General features: G+C 44.0%; 1 protein-coding gene across 2 annotated transcripts in view; it reads right to left on the bottom strand.

The window, feature by feature from the left end:
• LSAMP (limbic system associated membrane protein) overlaps positions 1-21,316 on the bottom strand; it is a 305,059-nt gene that overhangs the window by 26,734 nt on the left and 257,009 nt on the right. For both annotated transcript variants that reach the window (XM_036378608.2, XM_036378622.2), the window contains exons 4-6: positions 8,012-8,146; positions 4,145-4,265; positions 3,031-3,179 (exon numbers count right to left, since the gene is read on the bottom strand). In XM_036378608.2, the coding sequence (XP_036234501.1) occupies positions 3,031-3,179; positions 4,145-4,265; positions 8,012-8,146 (405 nt within the window). The remainder of the gene's footprint in view (positions 1-3,030; positions 3,180-4,144; positions 4,266-8,011; positions 8,147-21,316) is intronic.

The raw sequence follows: 21,316 nt of genomic DNA, 5'->3' as shown, positions 1-21,316 counted from the left end.
CAGGATGGGCAAAAGGACTGGGGAGCAAGGAATGTCAGCAAGCTATCAGATCAGTTGTATCATCACACTGTACCTGAGTACCCTCTCTACAAACATACTCCATATTTGCTGTTGGAGACAGTTTCCTGGGTAAGTTAAACCTTTGGTAGGGCTGTATTCATGTTGTTGTAAACTCAGTCTCCAGGAGTGAGGGGTATAAATCTCACCTACAGCAGGCAATTCTGCTGCTACATCCTTTAAGGAAGATCACTAGCTATCTATTCATACAGCTCAAGGAGGCTGCTTTTGTATTTTAATGCATCTTCTATCTATGACATTGGCATCTAAGGCACTCAGTCTCTCTGAGAGTTTTTCAGTGCTGACTGAGATTTCATGAAATGGTAGCCACCAATTTTTCTCTATTGCTTAACTGTTCTTTCACATCATTTCGCTCGCTCCCTGTCTGCCCTCCACCTCAGGCAAAGCTGCCAGTAGCTCATTATTAACTCTCTGGTTGTTTCTTTACTCCTTGCTGCCATTCTTTTTTGTGCTGCAATGGGACACTGAGGAACCATCACTGTACTTACCTCCCCGGTGGGATGTTGCTCTACAGTGAGCTTGTTCTCTCTTTAAAAAGGAAATAAGATCTCTGATTCCAGGGATGAAAAACACTCCCAAGTATTTGAGTATCTGCTGTACACCTTGCAAAAACTTGGCACTGCTTTATTTTTCTGTCTGGGTGTGTGGCTGGGAATGTGCATTACCTGTTATTTCAGCTATGGTGTGATCACTACAGTATTTCTTTCATCTGGGCTTGTAGGTTTTTTCAGCAGCTTTCTTTATCTTTCTGAAGCTGGATTCCCTTCATTCATTTCCCCCCTGATTTCTTAACTTTCAAAATAGCAGCTGTAGTCTGCCTGAATTTATTTTTTTTTTCTCTGCCTTTCCTTCTTCCACACTAACTAGAAGAACAGAGATTTCCTGGAACAATATGAAGCAATTGCACAGTGAAAAAAGTAGGGATTAACCAAGCAGCAAAAACAAGTTAGAAAGACTTCACTAAAAATCATCAAATCTCTCTCAGCTCCTGCACTTCCATTCTCGTGGCTCTTGTGAAGTTCTCTAGTGTCCTCCAGTATAAACAGGCCTTGAATTTCTAAAAAATTATAAACCAAATCAAACAACTTGAAAGAAAGTGTTCTTCATACACATCAAAAGGGGGCTAAAATAGGATCCTCACTGTTGAAAATCATCTTTAAGAGTTGCCACATTTCCTCATGGAACAGTTTACAGCAACTTTGCAAGGTTTCCCTGAATCTCTCGCTGGTTCTGCCACTCATTTTATGACCATGGGTAAACCACTTCTTCACTCTGTACCTTCCTACTGCAAAATGGTGCCAGCAACACTCGCCCATTTCTAAATTACTTGTGATATTTAAATATTCATTGCTAGAAAATCCTTTGAGATCCTTTGAGGTGAAGTTCTGGAGTCATGCAAAATGCTTCCCTAGCAAAATTAAGCCCCCAACTAAAATCATATGTGCATATATACATGATTGAATTTCATCTTATATTTTGTTTCAGTGATGCATTTCAGTTCATCTGTGTAACAGGAAGCAACAGAGAGGGCCAAATTTAGAATTCAGTCACAAATAATGGATTCTAAACTTAGAATTATATTAATATCAGCAAGAACAAATCTGGAGTATTTGAAAATTTTGTTCCAGATTGCTGCCTGAGGATTTTTTTTTAATCTCATGACAGTCACAAGACCAGGGTGAAAAGACTTTCAAAGTAGAAATTTGCTTTGTGTTCTGCAATGCTACAAGAAATCAAATATATGTTCTTTTATGATAATATCTGTTCTTTAAAAAATAGCTGCCACAAAATATACCCAAACTCACAAAATTTCAAGCTGCCATGAAATAAATCCAAAGGAGGTAAACAAAGAATGCCCATGGCTTTATCCTTTTCCTCCCATCTCTTAAAAATAACCAAACTATAACTTTGGTTTTTTTTGGTGAGAGCAGAAACTAGACCAAACTGCATCCTATACTGACTGCTTTACACAGCTTATTTTTTTTTTTTCTGTTTAAAAGGACATGCAGGTCATGACATGAGAGTTTAAATTCAATTTGGGACGGTCACAGGAACACTGCCATCAGTCACTTTTGTGTCTACGTGTTCATTTGTGTGAGTGGGTCATTTTGCTGCAGTGTATCTCTGATGCCAATAACACGTGGGCCAAATCTAGCCCAAGTTTTAGACCTGGAATTGGGAACTGCATTTTAAATACACCACAGTTTGTATGTGTGTGTGGATGGTAGGTGAGGGGCGGGGTCTGTTTAGGATCAGGTTTGAATCCGCTGCAAAATTCAGAATCAGCAGGTAACTCTGCTCTAGTGCTTGGTCTAGTCCCAGCTTCTGTGTGTTTATACTTACTAAGACAAACTCAGCCATTGAAAGGTAGCAGAATGAGATCCAAGGAACCTTATTCCATATTTCATCTGTTGATTACCTTTCCCCCCATGGTCCCTATGGTATATCCCTTTAAAATCATTCTGTCTTTTCTCATTTCTGTCCCTTCCAGTTTCAAACCAATTTCTCTTTTTCTTGACTCTGTCACTGTTCTCCTCAGGCTCGGTGGCTAGTTCTCTCCATCTCTCTGAATTACTTGTCATTTCTCAGCTGTCATGGATCCTCCGAGCCCTGGCCTTCTGTCTACTTATTAAAGGGGCTGTCATTCTAAAGGGCTTTTTGTTTCCAGCTTTAAAACAAACACATTTTTATTATTTTAACAAAATCTGTCTTCAGCAAAGCCAGTCAATCAAAGGGCTTGACTGTAAACCTTTTGATTTGGTTGTTTGTGCTTCAAGGCAAGTATGAACACTTAGGTATCCAAAGCAGAATGCTGGAAGCCAGGTCATAGCTGGAGGTCTGAGGGGACGGGGTTGTCAAGCAGATGCCTTCCTTCATGAGTTTTGGCTACCATGTGCTTCCTGCACAGCCGTGGCTTTGTGAGAGCCTCCCTTCACTCTGTCCCGTACTTACTGTAAAGGTATAGGCTGGCATTTGTGACTCCCAGCTTGTTGGCAGCCACACAGGTGTAGTTCCCGTAGTGCTCCTCAGTGACATTGGCCACCATCAGCAGAGACTGGCTCCCCGTGCTCTTTATCTCCAGACCATTGGCGCTGTTTATCCTGGGAAGGCAGGAGAAGAGGTTTTTAGTGCAATGGCAGTTGTGTACTGGGAAGGAAATCCCTCCCCAGCACACAGCAAAGCAAAGTCATTCAGCCCAGCTGGCAGGTGAGGATAGAGGGAAGCAGGGAAGGGATGTGAGAGGAAAGAGACCAAAGAAGGAAGACCAAAGAAAGAGACCAAGATGGAAAACAGGAGGAGGGAATGAAAGGAATGTAGTAGTTCAGTGGGATTAAATGCCACTGGTAAATCAGTGAAGAACCAAGCAAAGACACGGGAAAGGGAGGAAGCATTTACCCAGCATTGAGTCACTCTGGAAGTGAACACACCATGGCCAGCTGAAGGCTAGTCTGTACTTGAGCATCATATTCTTAGTGAAACACACAGATTCTCAATATGTGCCTATAGCAATGCTGAGTCACCCCTGAACCTGGGCACCCTGTTCAGGGCTGGCTATCCTAAAATGTAGGGTAATAACACAACTTCTTAATGTTAGGTAAATGCTCAGGTAGAAGGACAAATCCTTTTTCTATTCTCATTTATTCTCATATGCAAGTCTGAGAGGCTCAGGTTGCACAGGTGGGGGAATCTCATACCTCAGCAGCTCCTTTCCCTAGAAGAATGCACCTGGAGCAGCATTACCTAATTGAACACTTATAACACCTACTTTTTTGTCTGTATCATGGGCTACTTAACATGTGAACAGTGTATTAATTGGGTATTGGCCCATAATTGACTTCAAGGCAGGAGCTCCCTCCTCTGCACTTCCGTCAGCATCCCCAGTGCAGAGAGGAATTGCCTCCTCCTGCCAGCATGACCATGCTGGCTCTGCTGAGACTGATGGGACACTGTGACTCAAATGGATTGTAAGGAGCAATTTGTTTGAGAGGAGCTGGGGAGGATGACAGGAGCCCCTATTCAATGGACTGAAGAAGAAAGGAGGGAGGAGGGGAGCTAAAGGCCTTACCTGGTATCATCTCTGTACCACTCGAAATCGGGCGTGGGCACTGCTGATGCCTCGCACCGCAGTAAGGCTTGTCGTCCCGTGGCCGCTTCATTGCTCTTGGACTCTGTGATGGTGGGAGGGTCTGCAGGAAGGAAACACGTGGTCAATCCACACACTTCCAGGTGGAACAAAACAGTGAAACTATGTCAGGGCTGCCTGCCTCATGCAAACTGTTTGGGCCACTGGAGACCCACAGCAGCTGTCTGCTGTGGCCCTTGTTCCCCCCTGCTCCTCTGCAGAATGCTGCTCTTTGAACATTCCCTGATATACAACATTAGCAGCACTCCTTACACGTGCTTCTCTTCAGCACTGCTGAAAAAAGTTCTGTCATAAATGCATAGGCATACACAGGCAAAGTTAAGGTTAATGATGGACTTCTGCAATTTATTAATATTTACCTATGGATCTGTAGTTCACATGAGCTTATCAGAGAGAAGATGAGAGAAAGACTTCATCAAGGGTAAAAGAAGACAGCAAAAGTAAAGGAATAAAGTAAGAGTTTAACACTAGTGTGAAAATTATATTCCATACAAACTCTTTGCCTAATGCCAAAAATATAATAAGAAAGGACTGAGGCAACATGTATAAAACAGAAATACATTAATGGTTTCAAAGAGAAGAACTTTAGCAGAAGCTGTGGGTGCAACTCAGAGAGCTAATGTTGAGACACTTCCCTTAGGTGTCCAAGGTTACAAATCCTGATCACCTGGACATAGTGCTTTGTGAAAAGCTCCAGAAGGGCTTGCTTGTGACTGCTCTGCCTGAAGTTTGCCCTCAGTCCAGCACGCTGCTCCCACCTCTGCTTACTTTGAAGTCTGAGTGCTGTGCCATGGGCAAACCAAACTTGGAAAGCATATTGGTGTGCTCTGCTGGAGCTTGGTCTCAGTACTTGCTGGATAGCAGGTAGGGTAGGCACCAGCATCTTCAATCACAGCCCCATGTTCAAAATATTAAGTGATAAGCTTTACATGTTAAAAGGCAGAATTATTTCCACCTGGCTGCTGAGAGGGATCAAGGAATAAGTGCCTTGTCTCTCGTCACTAATACTTGCATACCCTGAGATTACAGGGCTGCGGCTCAGACAGATACTTTGCTGAGACTCAAGTTACCATGAAACACACTCTGCCATCTGTATCTGTCCCAGAACTGAAAGGCCAAAAAAAAAAAAAAAGCAGCAAAACAGATTATGTCAGTCAAAGAAAAAGAATAATTCTGTCTGGAGAATGTAGGGAAGGAAATTTGTTTGTGAACACATTAGCCATCTCAATATGATCCCTTCCCTGACCTTAATCGGGATTTTATGCAGGGCTTTAGGGATATTGCAGTGCGCCCTCTAACATCATAAATATTAATAAGTTTACATAAATAGGATCCTACATTCAAAGGCTGTGGGTTCATGTAAATGTTTTAATTTGAAAAGGAGGAGGGATAAGAAAAGGATAGCAAAGGTGATTTTTTAACGTTTCTTATTTGATTTTTTGGTTTGAGCAGTCTATCTTCTTAGGCAAACCATTCAATTTCATGAATCTGGTACAAGAGGTGAGTCACAGAATGAATAGGCATCTCTCCATGGTTGTAAGAAATGATTCCAGCAAGTGTCTGCTTTCTGGCCTGCTGCCAGGGAGCCCAGCCCCTCACTCTGAGCAGTCCCCATATTCACCACTTTAAGAAGTTGGTGCAGTGCTCTCCCGGGAGAAGGAGCAGGTGGCAGTCCCAAACAAACCAGCCTATTGCACCTAGGAATCAGCTGCTCTGTGTGTAGCTTTTGCTGCCTGGGAAGCCAGGGGTGGGTTCCCTTTAGCTGTTCTCCTCCCACTCTCCTTAGGCCTCAGTTTCCCTGTCTGTGATGTGCAAGGGCAATTACTTTGGAAGCCTGAAGGTGGTAGTGTGAGACCAAAGCAAAGTGAGATGCTTTCTCCTGCAGTCTGAGCTGACAGTGATCCTCGGCAGATGATAAGAGATGGCCAAGAAGCTCCTGAGGTTGGACAGGCCCTATTTTTCATCCTCATTTTTCAAACTTACTGTGGTTTTCCCGCTTCATGCTGCTTGTGGTGTTGTTTAACAAAGCAGGATGAGGAAGGATGTATGCAAATATCTAGTTTTCTTTCCTCTAATAGGACTGTTTTTTTTTCTGCTTGGTCCTCATAGTCTCTTAGATTTATTTCCCTTTCTTTCAAAAAAAAATTTGTCCTTAAGGAATTTTAAGTTGCTTACATTACAAATTACACCACATATTAACATCACTTTTTCATATTTTTCAACAGTTAAAATGTTTAAGATCTTACCGTAGCATAGTTATTATGTGTTGAAACTAAATCAAAATCAAACATTCTGACTTTATACAAACAATCTGTTTCAAACACATTAAAGCACCATTGAAATTATGTTTCACGGAAATGTTTGAAACTATTAATTGGTTCTCATGGAAAGTCTCCAGTATATAAACTCAGCTGTTTTTGACACTTGTATACTTTCAGCACAGAAAATCTGCTACTACAGTTCATATTAATGCCAAATTTGGCCCATGAGGCAGCTGATATTAAACCACTGCCACCCAATTTCAAAGGGAACTATAAAAAACTGTAGATTTGAAGGATGCTGCAGGGAGCCTATAACCTCAACTTCTACGCGAGACAGAAAAGTTGATCTGATATGATGGCTCACATTGGACCAAGGGAAAAAAATGAAGAGCAAGAATGGTATTAAAAGGTGCTATAATCACCTACAGTCAAATTAAGACTGGTATTGCCTGAAACCCTTGATGCCATCAGCTCTCTGCCCTAACCTGCTCCCTAGCAGTTCTTGTGAATCAAGGCATGAATATGCACCCAGAATTATGTCTGTAGCCATCTCCAATTTCAATTTACGTTAATATTCTGGTTTAAGTCTCAATTTAAACTGAAGAAGGTCGGGAGAGGACATACATCCCATTCATCCATCCTTGCTGCAAAGTTATTAGCCTCCAAGCAAGGAAATGAAGCAGGTACATGGGGATAGCTCACTTTACATCACTCAAGTGCCAAATATAAGCCATACAAGTATGGAGGTGGACATATACACAGGCAGGATTAAAGAGTAATATCAGTTTGAAATATCTTGTGTTCCTGTGAGAAAAGAATGCCAGCAGAGTGAAGTGGACATCTGTCTAAGCACATATGGGATGGGATCCGTGCCCCAATCCACATGTGTGGAAGTGAGCCACAGCTTACTTGGTGCTTTTAGGGGATTACTGTATCCTTTGGCCAAAACTCCTTTCTGTATTGCACTGGTGCATGAAGGGTCTTTTAGACAGAGCTTTAAACTAATGACTTGAAACCAGCATAAAAGTTAAGTTTTTGCACCCTGTCATTAGCACGTGCCTCTGCCCCGTGTGCCCTGGCTGTGATAGCTGTGTAGGCACTGCAGAGATGGCTGGGTGCAGGCAGGCATGTGTTTGCTCTGAGCCAGCTGAGCCCTCCCTTATCTCTCCCCGCTGCCTTGGTGAAGCTTCTCTTCACGCTACTGTTCACCCGAATATCAATGAGTGAAAACAAGGCATTGCCAGCATTTCGGAGGGGAGAGACGGGGGCAAATCACAGCTCTTTCTCTTTCTCCCTCTCTGTCTGTCTCTCTGTACCACACCTCCCCCAGCCTTTTTTTTATATATTACTAGGTTTAAAGCACAAACTGTACCCTGTGGCAAGTGTCTGATTGCAGATAGTTTTCTCAGCGTCCTCTCTTCAGATTGTATAATCCAAGCCCAGAAAGGCTTCTCTGTTTATCCTGAAGTAACCCCTGCCTGTGGGCAAAGCTCTCCCCATTGCCCTGCCCCAGCTGCTATGTACTCACAGTTCACAGTGACCCGGACTTGCTTGACGTCTGCTGAGGCAACTTCGTTGGCAGCTTTGCACTCGTACTTGCCCGACTGCTCTCGTGTGATCCCCAGGATCTCCAGGTACTCCTCCTCACCTTCAAACTCTCTGCCTGGTAGGACAGAAAAATACAGAGAGTGGTTCTGTTAGGCTTTCAGATTTAGGAAATTGCTATGGAGGAACAATCACAACATGGAGTCTGCAAACAAGCAACAGTCATGAGCTGTTTTAAAGTTATTTCAGAAGCTGCTGAAAACTGCAAATCTGGAAGGCACCATACAGGTGGTACAATCCATAGCATCTCACAGGCTGCTGAGGCTGAGAAGCAAAATGTCCACCACGTAAGATCAGACTAAGTTCACTACTGTGATGGCTGAGTACCACCAGAGGTTAGTCATGCTGTGGGTGATGTGCTGGACTTGGGGCTAGCTGGGTCCTCAGATGTGTTGTCAGCACCCTTTTCTCCTGCAAAACTGGGAAAAATATCTTTCTGTCTCCCAGAGCAACCACCACCCTGAAGTGCCATCGATCAGATCAAGCTACTGTTAAACACAGCCAAACTGAGAGAAACAAACCATAATTTGATCTGCAGAGACCAATAATCATCACGCATCCCTGAGCTACTGTACATATGAAATGACACTTTTAAAGCGTGCTGCCTCACTTACACACTTTGGAAAACAGTGACTTGAGTGTCAGTCGGAGTTATGGATAGGGGCAGGAATCAGGGGAGGTCTGTGGCCCTGCTTTTAACTCACTGTGTGACCTTGAGTGAGTCACTCCTTTGCTCTCCCTCTGTAAACTGTGGAAAATAGCACCCCCTCTCCCATCACCTCCTGGTTTGAGCAGGGCAGTGAGGTTAACCCATGTAAAACACATTAGATTCATTGCATGAAAATTGCCAGGGAAGCATGAAATATTAGGATTGGTATATCTACCCTATTCCTTCAAAAAGGAAAGCAAAATAAGTCACCTCCTGAAAAGAATCTGAAGCACATTTCCTCCTCTCAGAGGGCTGCAAGCACTGCTTTGCAGCATTGGAAATGGCAAGCCCCAGTTGTGTGCCTGTGTATGTTTAGAGAATATTCAGCCCCCAACCCTAAAATGGTAAAAGACAGATTTGAAAAAAAAAAAAAAAGAAGTCAGATCGCAAGAGCTCCCATTCAGGTTCCTCAGAGAGTGGTCAGATTTTCCAAAAAACTCTCTGCCCAGAGGGGATTTTCTGCTCAACAGGTGCTGAGCACTTCTGAAACCCTGCCCATTTCACAAAAGTGCAGTTTTTGAGAGAGTTCAAATAGTACCTACTGCTCACCTTGGTTTATGGCACTGCATGAAAGCAGTGGCTAAGTCTGGTCTCTGGAGCTGAACTTCCCATGGAGCCGCCTGCAACAAATCCCACCCCAGAGGAACAGACTTGCTGCAGTGTCTTGGCCAGGTCAGCCTGGCCACACACATTGGTGATGCCATCTGAATGCCATTCCCTTCAGCATCAGAGAAGAACTTCAGAAGCTTCAAAATCTTCTCAGAACTCTGTCCCTTATATAATTATTTTGGTCTTTTTTTTAATTTTTCTTTTTCACAGGCAATTTTCAGAATCATTCTAGGAGAAAACCACCCCCTGTCACAGAGACTCAGCATGAAAACAGTAGTGTACTTATTAAACTCATGTAAAGACAAAGGCTCCCCCTCTCTTTCAGCAGGGTTAATCAGCAGTCCCTTCTTCCAGCTCCTACCAGATGTTCAGGTAGCAAAAATCTCATTGCTATGTCTAAAATTTACAACTGCTTTGTTTTTTGCATCCCCCAACAGTCTGCTGCAGGACCTTCCTGCATGGCAGCAGCGTTTTGCACAAGGGAAGGAGGCAAAGTTGGCTCCTGCTGCCAGGACATGGCTCTCAGTCCTCTGCCCTGTGCTGGGGCTGATGCTGTGAAGAGTCATTTTAGAAGGAAGCAGAGTGGGTTTTTCACAGGTGTTTTTTATTGCTGGAAGTCATGAACATGTTAGGGAGTCCTAACCCCAGTAGGACTAGAATTAGGTGAGTCTCAGAAATGTGGAAGGGACTTCAGTCACCATCTAATCTGTTCTGCAGTCCCAAGGCAGGACACATGAGTCATGTCATGCACACAGCCATCCTCTGCCATCCAGTGGCAGAGATTCTGCAGCCACTCCTGGCAATTTGTTCCTGGACTTTGCTGTCCTTACCACTGGAGCAGTTTCCTGAAATTTGACCTGAGTCTCCCTTGCTGCAATTTAAAGCTATTACTTTTGTCTTAGCCACTACAGACAAAAAGAACAAATCATTCCCTTCTTCCCAGCAATAGGCTCTTATCAACTTTTAAATCACTTAGTTCCTCCCTCAGTTGTCATCTTTTTTTTTTTTTTCTTTTGGCTGAACATTGCCCAGGTCTTTCAAACTTCCTCTGTAGGTGATGTTTTTTTAGGCTCTTGATCATTCTTGTTCTTTGCTTTTAGACCTCTCTGACAAGTTTACATTTTTCTGGATGTGTGATACCCCAAACTGAACACAGCATTTCAGATGAGGCGTTACCGTGGCTGAACACAAATGAAGGATTGCATTGCAACTACTGCACCATGCTGCTGTCTGTGGAGGCAACACATTGTTTCTGGTTTTGCTACAGCAGGGATAATTTCTGTTGGGAAACTCTCTTAATTCCCAGATTTTCTTATGGCACATTGCTTGCATTGCTACCTGCTAATAAAGCACTTTAAAACTCCCACCCCCAAACTGAGCTGACAACCAACACTCCTCTCCTTTCACAGCAGCACTCCCAGTTGGCAGGTCAGTGAGTTGACTGGAAAGTTAATCAGACATCAGGGAAAGACTCCCAAAGAAAAGGTTAAAACATAATTTGCCTCTGTTTTGCAACTCTGCCTTGTTTATACACAGGGTTCATTCCAAGTGGGACTTGCTTCTCCTGCAATTTGCCCTTGTCACAAGACTGTCACCATAATGAAGACAGGGTTGAGGGTGACTTAACCAGCTCTAATGGAGTGGCACCCTCATTAAGGGTGCTGTTAAGTCTGTCAGAGAACTGCATCAGTGGAGCTCCAAAGTAACCTACAAGGGTAGATACCTTCCCAAGGGAAGATGTTTTTGAGCTTCTCCCCTGCATACATACATGCACTTGAAGTGTACAGTGTACCATGTCTGACAGGAGAGCTTTCACAGCTACATAGAACCCTTGCCAAGACATGATGATCTGCTGGCTTGCCCAGTGGAGTGCTCTGGAAGTAACTGAAAGGCCGGACTTCTGTTCTAAAGGGCATGTCAAAAACATCAATAACCCATTTCAGCTCCTCATTCCCCTGCTCTAGGACACACATATAAACATAATACTTCAGGGAAAGTTTCTGTGACAGTCTTTTGCTGTATAAGTGGTAGCACTGTTCTTGTCTCTGCACTGGTGACCCTGAGCATCAACATTTTGTTACAAGAACTGAGCTGCTCTCACTTTCAGGACAGACCCTTTTCCTTGCCGCCTTGTCCCCTCTAAGAGCACATTAACCATTTCTAACAAAAAGCATTTATATAAAATTGAGGTGTTGTAGTACAGAGCAGGGAGAGGAAAGATGTATCACAGTGTGTTAGAGAAATGTCAGGTTGTGATATCTTGCAGAGAGCTGTAGAGATGTTTTCACTAATTCACTTTGGCAGCCAGATTAGGTGAGTCATATTAACTCTAACCTCTAAGGCAAACAGGGGGTGGGGGGACCAGGAACAGAGCTTTATACATCGAGTGAAATTACAAATGTTTCTGCACAGGAGCCAGCTTTGGTAGGGAACTGATGGTTGTCACTATGCAGTTTATCAAAGCAGGGAGGGAGAAGGCTTGGACAATGCTCTTTGGTACCAATAACAATGAACATATTCTATTAGGTGAAAGAGGGACTGCCAACTCCTGGCAAGAGAGCCACTCCATTCCCATTAAGAGAAGACATTTGCCTTGAGCAGATTATCAAAGGATGAAATTCTGACCGTACTGCCAAAGCTTCCTTGCTGACAAGGGTTGTCTCCTGGCTGTTCTGCCTGGTTCAGTACAGCCCTTTCTCAGTGAGGGTCCTTTCAGGTTTCCCTAGGTGGATGACTTCTCACTCAGTGCAGCTCTTGGCATCCTAAACCATCCCCTTGCATCACTGCAGGCAACCTGCTTCCCTGCAGGTTTTTTGTCTTTCACATGTTCCTAGTTAGCTTGGTTTGTTGCTCCAGCCCCATTAAACACCATCTTGCCAAGCTGTAGCTCCTTAACTCTGTCCCAGTGAATCAGAAAGAGGAGCTTTCTGCTCTGGAGGCTGGAGATAGAGAGAGCATGAGCCCGGGAGGCTTGACAATCAAACCAAGAGGGAACGACCCTGAGCAGCGTGAGCCAGGCAGCTGCTGCTGCTTGGAGCTGGCTGAGCCTTTTTTGCAGAGGGATCTGCGGCAGCAGCTTTGATGTGTGCAGCAGCAAGGCTTTGAAGGCCTGCTTGCCTCAGCCACATTGCCTATCCCCTGGCTTCCTAATTGGACCCAGTAAATAATGAAGCTGAACAGCAAATCTGCTTGGCTATGCTAGCCTGCTGGCAAGCAGCCTTCCTTTTCCCCTTACCCTCTGGAAATAGCCTTGTACAACCCCATTGGCTCTGCATATTGTCCTGTTGCTGTGCACACCTGCCTGTGCTCTCATATAGATGTGATATATATCTATATGCTATATTCTGTATATATTTTATATAATATGCTATATTCAGTATATATTTTATATACTGTGTATTTTATTTGTTTTCACATCTATAAATCCACCTGTGTGTGCAGAAACACAGACTGACGTGTCCCCCAGGCATTTATGGGCCCTTCTCACCTCTACCCAAATGGCCCCTTGCACTGCCACACACCATCACTCTTTCCTCAAAGGCCAAATGCTTCCTTTCTACAAATGACCTATACCCAGTCAAAATCCCACTTGTACTGTGTGCAGACAGCTCTTTCAGGTAGTCAGGGCCTGAAAGCAATGCATTCAGTCACATTGTCTACCAGAGAGGCCTTTCCCTTCATGCCCTAGTTTCTTACGTCTCCAAAGGGGAAGCTGATCTCCAGAGGTGGCAGACGCATTTTGTTTCATCTCCTCTCCTGTCCGTGCATCCAGCACCGGGCTTCTTCTTGTGCAGAGATTACTTTAGTTGTCTTATTTATTTTTTTTTAAACACTGCTGTAGTCTTAAATTAAACTGAAATTTAGATCTGCTGAAAGTATCTGTTTGCATTTGGCATGTGGAGAAAGAGATCAGCCACCCTGCTACTATGTTTGTTTTCCCTCCAAGCATCTTTGTAGTTGTGAAAAGAGGGGAGCAGAATGGGTTATGCATCTTTGCTTGGCTTAAAACAAGATGCAAGGAGATAAAAAAGATTGGAAATCAATGGATGCCATTTGAAGTTTTTTGTGTGTAGCAACTTCTATTGCTGAACTGCAGGTTTTGTTGTCTCTGCACTCCCCATTTAGTGTTTGAGGTTTTGCTCACCTAACTTTCCTCCTTCCCTCTGCACCTTCTATTCCCTAGGAACAGGCTTCTGAAAGACAAAAATAGCTAAGGGAGCCTTTGACATGATTTTTATTGTTTTACCTCCAGCTGAGGGTTTTCTTTTTTTTAAATGCAAAACTTTGAAGTTTTCATTTATCAGTCCTTGCCTCCTCAGCCATCACAGATTCCAATGAGCTTGTCATTTTTTCCCATCCTTTAGTTGAAGAAGCTTGTTTTTAGCAAAGAGATCAGTAGAGAGAAGCAGATGGTGGATAAGCAAAGGGACAACTAGTGCTAGCATGCTACAGTAAGGAAGGCAGGCAGAAAACCTAGAGTAGCATGGGAAGTGGTGAAAATGGGGAAAGCTTGAGAGCAGACAAAAATATATGGAGAAAAAACAGAGGGAGAATGAAGAGAGGGAGGGTGGCTGGGAGAGAGAAATGCAAAAAAAAAGGGAGATTCTTCAGTGACTGGGAAAAAGAGAAAATGGTATTCAGCTACTGACAAAGAGAAACACATTGAGACAGAGCGAGTGAGAGAGACAGGAGGTGAGACAGCGGCAGACAGAGAGATGTACAGCTGGGAGAGGAGCACAGCCATCCCTTGTGTAAAGGGAGCCATGAAATAACAACTGCCAGAGGGACAGGAACAGAGGGGTCACATGTAGTAAGGCAGTAATTACTCTGTTTAAGCAGCAAGGCACAGCAGGGTATTTATTGTTTAAGCTGGCCTCATGCCTCCCATGCCCTCAGGTCTGTAGCTATTACACATAAACCAAAAAACTAGAGCAGTGCCAGGGAGGGCTCTGGCCTGGCTCTGGCTTCATGAATGAGAATGAGTCAGACTGGGAGGAAACACTCTGGCATGGTTTCCCCTGGCGTTCACCAGGACTTTGCTCATCAGCAATCACATTTGCACCTTATTTGCACCAAAACTGCCTGCCCTGCCTCTCGAGCCAAGGACAGTGCCCAAGGAGCTCCCTGGCTGAGGGAACATGAGCACCCGCTGTCATGACCAGGGTTAAGAGAGCCCATGATTTTCATGGGCTCCTTCTTCTCAAACTCCATGCATCCAGCATGCAAACAAAACCCTCCAGGCTCAGAGCAGCTTTCTCAGACTGAACAATGTCTCTGTGCTCTCTCTCTTGGGACAGCACTGACCAAACCACTTGGGACTTCACCCATCGCTGACGGCTCTACCCAGGAGCTGGAAGCCAAAATCTGACAGCTCAGATGCAGTTTGCATTCCGGCTGTGGGTGTGTGTCAGCGGGGGTCATCTGCCTGAGGCAGCCTCAGCAGATCAGCTGTATCTCTGAATTTCCACCCCCTCTTTTCTATAAATGACCACTAAGGGTCATCACACTCTCTCACACGCAGCTCTGAGTCTGGGCATGGAGCAGGTGTGCAATATACTACTTCATCTCAGCAGCTGATTCGATTTTCCATTCGAAATCCACATATGAACACCAGAAAGAAAGTGAACCATCTCCCCAGAAAAAATCCAGACCCATTTCAGGTCAAAGTCCTCTGTTTGACCAGTGGTTTTGTCCTTCTCTGTGCTGAACCAGAAAAAGGAATAATGTTCCGCCTCAATTTGAGATACAATTTAAATCACATGATTTCATGTTAAAGAAGATCGCTTTTTTTCCCCTCAAAATTACTTACTGAATTTAGCCCAAATTTGTTAACACTTTTTTAATGAACACAAACAACATTTTTTGGATAGATTAATTACTCTTGAACAGAACTTGGCTGTGAAGCCAATATATAAAGTAAATTATGAACCATGAGGTAAATTAAGTCATGTAATGTCACAACTACAATATTATACTCCCTAAGTGTTGCATACTGCAATGCAAATTATCATGACTATGCTACCAAACACCAAGCCTTAATTTTACTGCCAAGAAAATGACATATAAACATGAACAAACCAATAGCTGCACCATTTCTGCATCACAAAATTTTTGCCTGCTGCCTTTTGAAGGGTATTTTAAAACAATATGAGGTAGGAGTCATCATCAGCTAGATGAATCAATGAGATGCCACCACATCTTTGAGAGCCTTAGGAAGGCAGGGGCTAGTAACTCATCAGGGCTGTGAGGACAGTGCTGGAGCAGCTAACAAAATGGAGGCTGAAAACAGGTCAGACAAAGAATCACAGCTGAGGCTCAGGAGTTCTTCGATGTGCACCTGTGGATGGCAGCACACCAATGTGGCTCCCAGCAGTGTGGTCAGCACTGCAGGGTCCTGTGCCCTCTTCCTCCACCACCTACAAGAAGAGGATGGGCCAGCACTTGGCCCTGGTAAGAGGGACATCAGGGTGTGTTTTCAGGGGCATGGGTGTGTAATCAATAGGTCTTTGTTTCCCACTGTGCTAAGCACAGGATGGCAATGCAAGCCAAGAGCTGATGCAGGGTACTGAGTTTTCTTGCATGTCATGGACACATATGAAAGGCATAAAATAAAACAGCAAGCAGTCAACTTATTACAGTCTCTAGTGACTCTGTCAGATAGCTTCCTTTCATTTGGCCTCATGTACTCCTTTTCCTACAAAATTTCTTATTTTGGACAATGCGCTTGCACTGTCATTGTTGTACAGTTTGAAGATAAGTTCCTCCTCACAAACACAAGACCAAAGAGAAGACTGACAGCAACAAGTCCCTTCTGGGGCAAGAAGCCTGACTGAACTGTGTAATTTCTGTCCTGCCAGTGAAGAGCAATGATGGACTACAATGCAGTCCCTAGTTTAATTCCACAAATCACTATGTCAGCCCCAGACTTTAGGGAAACCTCATGTGACGGCACTCACTGGTACCAGCTGTGCCAGTCGCTCAATCTAGGAACTATAGGGGTTGGTCTGTGTTTGGTGGCATCTTTAAAAATCCTTGTTGTGTTCTCTACAAAGTCTCTTGTGTATTATGTAGCACAAGATATGCTCAATACACTATTGTGCATTAATCAAGTGGTTTGCTTTTGTAGCATCCACCAGAAGGTTTCTCTGTTTTTAAATATAAGGTGTTTGTTCCCTTCTGTCCTATGCCCACTTCTTGGGATGAGAGAGTAATGATGAACCTAGAACTTCAATCTAACTTCAAAATTTTTTAAAAATTTGACGAACCCCTCCTCCTCAATGATTCAACTCAGCCCACAGAATTATTTTCTTATATGTTTGAAACTTGGAAGAAGTCTTGAGAAATTACAAATTGGCAAAAATTTACTTAAAATGGGAAAGAGCATTAACGCAGAGGCTTAGGCATTGCTGTGGCTCTTTCTTTGTAAGCTGAAGCCAAACGCTTCATGACCAGATAACATGGCCCCTGAATCTCCTGTCCTTTTGCAAGATGGCAATTCCTGTAGTTTATCCCTGTTTTCATCGAGGCTACTCTGAACACCAACTTCACAAACAAAACCTAAAGACTGGGATTTCTGTATCAGCCTGGATCGAGCCACTCTGCTTTTAAACCGCTGTAGTTTTCAACTGAGGAAATGAGGTCAAAAAGTTAAGCCACCCCTTAGCAAGATTTACCCTTTCAAAAACACGCCAGAGTGTTGTGATGCCTGGCGCCAATATTTGTATAGGTGGATTAGCTTCTTGAAAAATCGTTTTGTTTGCTTTTCTCTTGACCCCTCTCCTTGCTGCAATGTTTCTCAATCAGATCCAACATAGTAATTTTGTGACACCATCCCCCATATCTGGTCTTGGTGGAAGAGGAAAAGGGAATACTTTGTGGGGAGCACAACAAGGGATTGGGAGATGAGACTAACTAGCTGAATTCAGGATTCCGCAGGCATCAAATACTGCCAGTTATCAAGGTGCGAATCACAGAGGTTTGAGGCAGGGTGGGGTTTGCCAGGAAGAGATTGTTTGGGCTCACACGCTGCAGAGACTTTTGATCAATTGGGCTGGCTCCTGTGATATTATCATCTGAGGTGCCTGCCGATGATTCATAGTGATAGCAGTTGAGATAAATGATTGCTTTGGTCCAGGATATTTAATTCTTATGCATTTAGCCACTCCCTTGCTTTCTAAAGAATAAAAAGCCTCTCTCAAACTTGCAAGGCAGTAGCTGTGAAGGAGAAGGAAGGCATTTACTCCATGCCTAATGCTGCATCTTGCGTAGTCCTACAGGGGAGTCAAGCAGAGAGGAAATACACTGATTTTGAGGTCTTGTAGCTCCCTGATGCAGCTACTCCCATTGCTAGTGCGGCTGTTGGCCATCAGCACACTTGAAAGTCCTGGCTGTGAAGCAGGGTTTCTCTCTCAGATATATGGGAAAAAAAAGAAAGGAGTCATCAGAATGGAAGAAAGCAGAAAACTGTAAGTAGAAGAAACAGAGTGAAGACAACTCCTTTCTGATTTCTTACAGCTTACCCCGTAAGTTTAGGAAGGGGTAAGGAAGGGTCTGTGTTTGAAGACAAACCTAAAAGATATTTAATTACCTTCATACCAACTTCCTAATACTTATTCTGATGATTACATAAAATTTCCAACAACTTGTATCTGTGCTGGCATGAGCAGACCATGGCCAATCATGTCAATCAAAATGTGTCTCACTGGGCTTCACCTCTCTGAATCCCCCTATTACCATCATGGACAGGAATCCATTTATTTATCTTCTCTTGACTCCCCAAACACATTTGATTTCTGTGGGAAGAAAAACGTCTTGCTCCAACAGAAGCCCAGTCAGCCAAAAAACACAAGAAAGCATGAAAAACCATCCGTGTTATGTTGAGGACTCTTTGGCTCCTTTCTGCCAAGCTCCTGGAGAGGCAGGGGTCTCATTAGAGTGCTTTTCAACTGCACACCTGTGAGAATTTCACTGGAACTGAAACAGCAGTTGCTCTAATTAAACAGCACAGAGCAGGCCACCTTAATCACTGCCATGATTTCATCTTTCTTGAGGAGAGGAAGAGGCATCAAAACTGATAAGAGAGAGGGAAGAAGGTGAAATGTACTGAATCCCTGGTTCCTCAATTTAAAGCACTAAGGGATGTCTCTCATCTCTGTAAAGATTAATGTGAGCTACTGATGGCATGTTTTATTAAATGGTTATAAAATAATTGATATTTGAAAGCAGAGTTTCCAAAAGCCACTAAATGCTTTAACAGGACAAGACCATTTGGTTTTCAATGGCATTTGTGCCTGTAAGTCACTCAGGTGCATTGGAAAACTTCACCTCTACCCTTTTATTCAAATCAGTGCCTCATTTACTCCATCAGTGTGACCTTGCCAGTCTGTGTGGCAGAAACGAGGGGCAGGAGTGAAAACCATAAGCCCTCTAAGGAGAGGGTCCATGTTTCCTCAACCTTGGGTGGAAGTAGGAGATGCCAGCAGCACACAGTCTGCGCGAGAAATCCATCAGCTGAGGAGCAAGCACCCAGACACCAAGGACACCTAGGAAATAACAGCATGATAATACCTGTCCTGACTCTCCCAAAGCCTCTAACGGGGAGGCACATCTGTCCCTGAGACAAGGCACACAGGCAGGCCAGGTAGAAATGCTGCTGGCAAACTAGAGGGCCAGTGGGCCAAAGCTTAATAGGAAAACAGCAGTGATTTGTCTCCACCACTATTTATGTTTCAAGCACATGACAGGTTGTCAGTGGAAGTGAGTGCTGCTAAATTTACTACTTCTCAAATCCCTGCCACAGTTGCATACTTGACAAGTCACTTCATTTGAAGGGCTAGGTGTTGCGCTGGACTTTCCTCCCCTGTGCTTTCCTTCAGTGAAAACCACCAACAGCTTTCTTTACACCACAGACTGATCCCCCTGGGGGATATGATATCAGGGTGTGAGTTTAGAGAAGAGGGACATTCCCGGCATATTCATTTTTAACCCTGATACATGCTGGTCTTGTTCTGGGCCACTTGACTGCAGATGTGTGTCTGACAGGACACACACATGACTGAACTGAACAAGTAACAGCTTGGTTACAGCATGGGGCATTCGGAGACAGAGAACAGGAGAGGCTGGTGAGCATGAGTGAGTACCAGCTGGTGTGTGGGCAAGAGCTGCTGAGCATCGTAAGGAAAACAGTGCCAAAGACTGTGGGGGTGCAAGAGGAAATGCAGGTGGGTGAGAGGGTGCCTGGGGATTAGATTGCACATATGTGTGCATGTCTACAGGTGGTGGAAAAACCACGTGGAATAATGGGTGTGGGATTGGAAGTAGGACAGAGCATTTAGGTGAGGATGTGAAGGGAGGAAGGCTGGCAGGCAGGGGAGAGGGTGAGAGGATGAGCCAGGGAGTGTCTGTGGACCTGCATGTGGAGGACTGAAGTATGGAGTATCATTTGCCTCCCAAGTGTTTCATGGTGCCTCCATCCATGCAGCCTCATGCATATCTGCGCCATAACACATTTGGCAGATGGGAAAAGACCCCTCATTAATGGCTGAAAATCTGTAACACCTGGTTTCAAACTCTCCTGGAAAGCAGAAGGAGAGTAAGGTTGCCATTTGAGGATGGGGGCCATAAAAAGCCCAAACCTTCCCTTTTTTCTGCCTAAGTTGTCCTCACAGCACTACAGAATCCTTGCTGGAGGGCTCTGGTCTTAGTTGCATGGAGGCTGCTCCCTGCTTGAGCTGTGCTGATGATGAGCTGTGCTGATGGACAGCACCACATCTTCTCAAATGTTCTGACTCCTTTTGGCTGCAGATATCAAGGCAAAGGTGTCAGGAATACAGTGTTATGAAAGACAGACAAATGTGACAGGGCACATCCTCCTACCTCAACCACTCCCTTCATTTCTTCTACATGCAGTGGAGCTCCCTGCTTTCTCCTGCACATATCTTGCTATCATGCACAGGATCCTTTCATTTGGTTCCCTCATGTGCACTCAGTAAATTACATATGTGCATGGACACACATACTGCAGGGAGTGTCATGCATAAGCAGGACACATCCTCCTTTTTCCTGTCACAGGGATGCAGGACCATTGCAATTCTCCATCAGCCCTTTAGGAATTTTCTCCACTTCCTTTTCCAGTGGTGTAGGCCAGAGGTCCTTGCTCTGCAATTGTGCCTCACAGTTTATATGATTAAATGTAGCATCTGCAGCTATATTAGCTGGGCTATTAGTGACAAGTGCTATCAATCCTCATACTTCAGTGAATAAACTGATCACCAGCTGGGGACAGAAATCTCCCCTTGTCTCTCATCACCCTAACATACAAACTGCTTTATGTGGGTTTCAGAGGGAGGGAAACAAAGAGAGGTGGAGTATGAGGATGACAAATAGTTTGGACTATCTTCTATTTTTCTTTGGTTCTCTGCTTTCCCAAGAACACAACAGACATTTTTTTATGGGTGGCTCCTCCAAGGCCGCTCTAAATTTTACTGTGGGTGGGGGAAAAACACAACAATTGTGCCCTCCCACCTGGTCTCCAAGGACTAAGAATTCATCCACAGTAATCATCTATTGGGCCTCTTGGATTGAGGCCCTATGGCACTTTTACTGGATAATAGCATTTCTTAATAACCAGCATTTCAATCAAATTCCTTTCTATCACCTTTGCAGCACCAGTACTCTGTCTGAGTACTCTGCATAGGCTAGGATTCAGTAGGGAAAAAATCCTGCAACTTTGACCATAAGCTATTGAAATAATATTAAAAACCAGGTTTTCAAACACCCTCTCTTTAAACACCTATTTCTCAACGGCTCCCAAAAATGCTGTCCTTGTATTTCTAAGTCCAGCATTCCAAAAGGGATGCTGGGTTTGATTATAACAACTTCCTGGCTTGTAGGTTATGTCAATATCCTGGT

The sequence above is a fragment of the Molothrus ater genome, chromosome 2 (assembly GCF_012460135.2).
Source record: "Molothrus ater isolate BHLD 08-10-18 breed brown headed cowbird chromosome 2, BPBGC_Mater_1.1, whole genome shotgun sequence".
NCBI lineage: Eukaryota > Metazoa > Chordata > Aves > Passeriformes > Icteridae > Molothrus > Molothrus ater.
The sequence above is the reverse complement of the archived record's forward strand: the minus strand, read 5'-3'. Positions and strand labels throughout refer to the sequence as shown.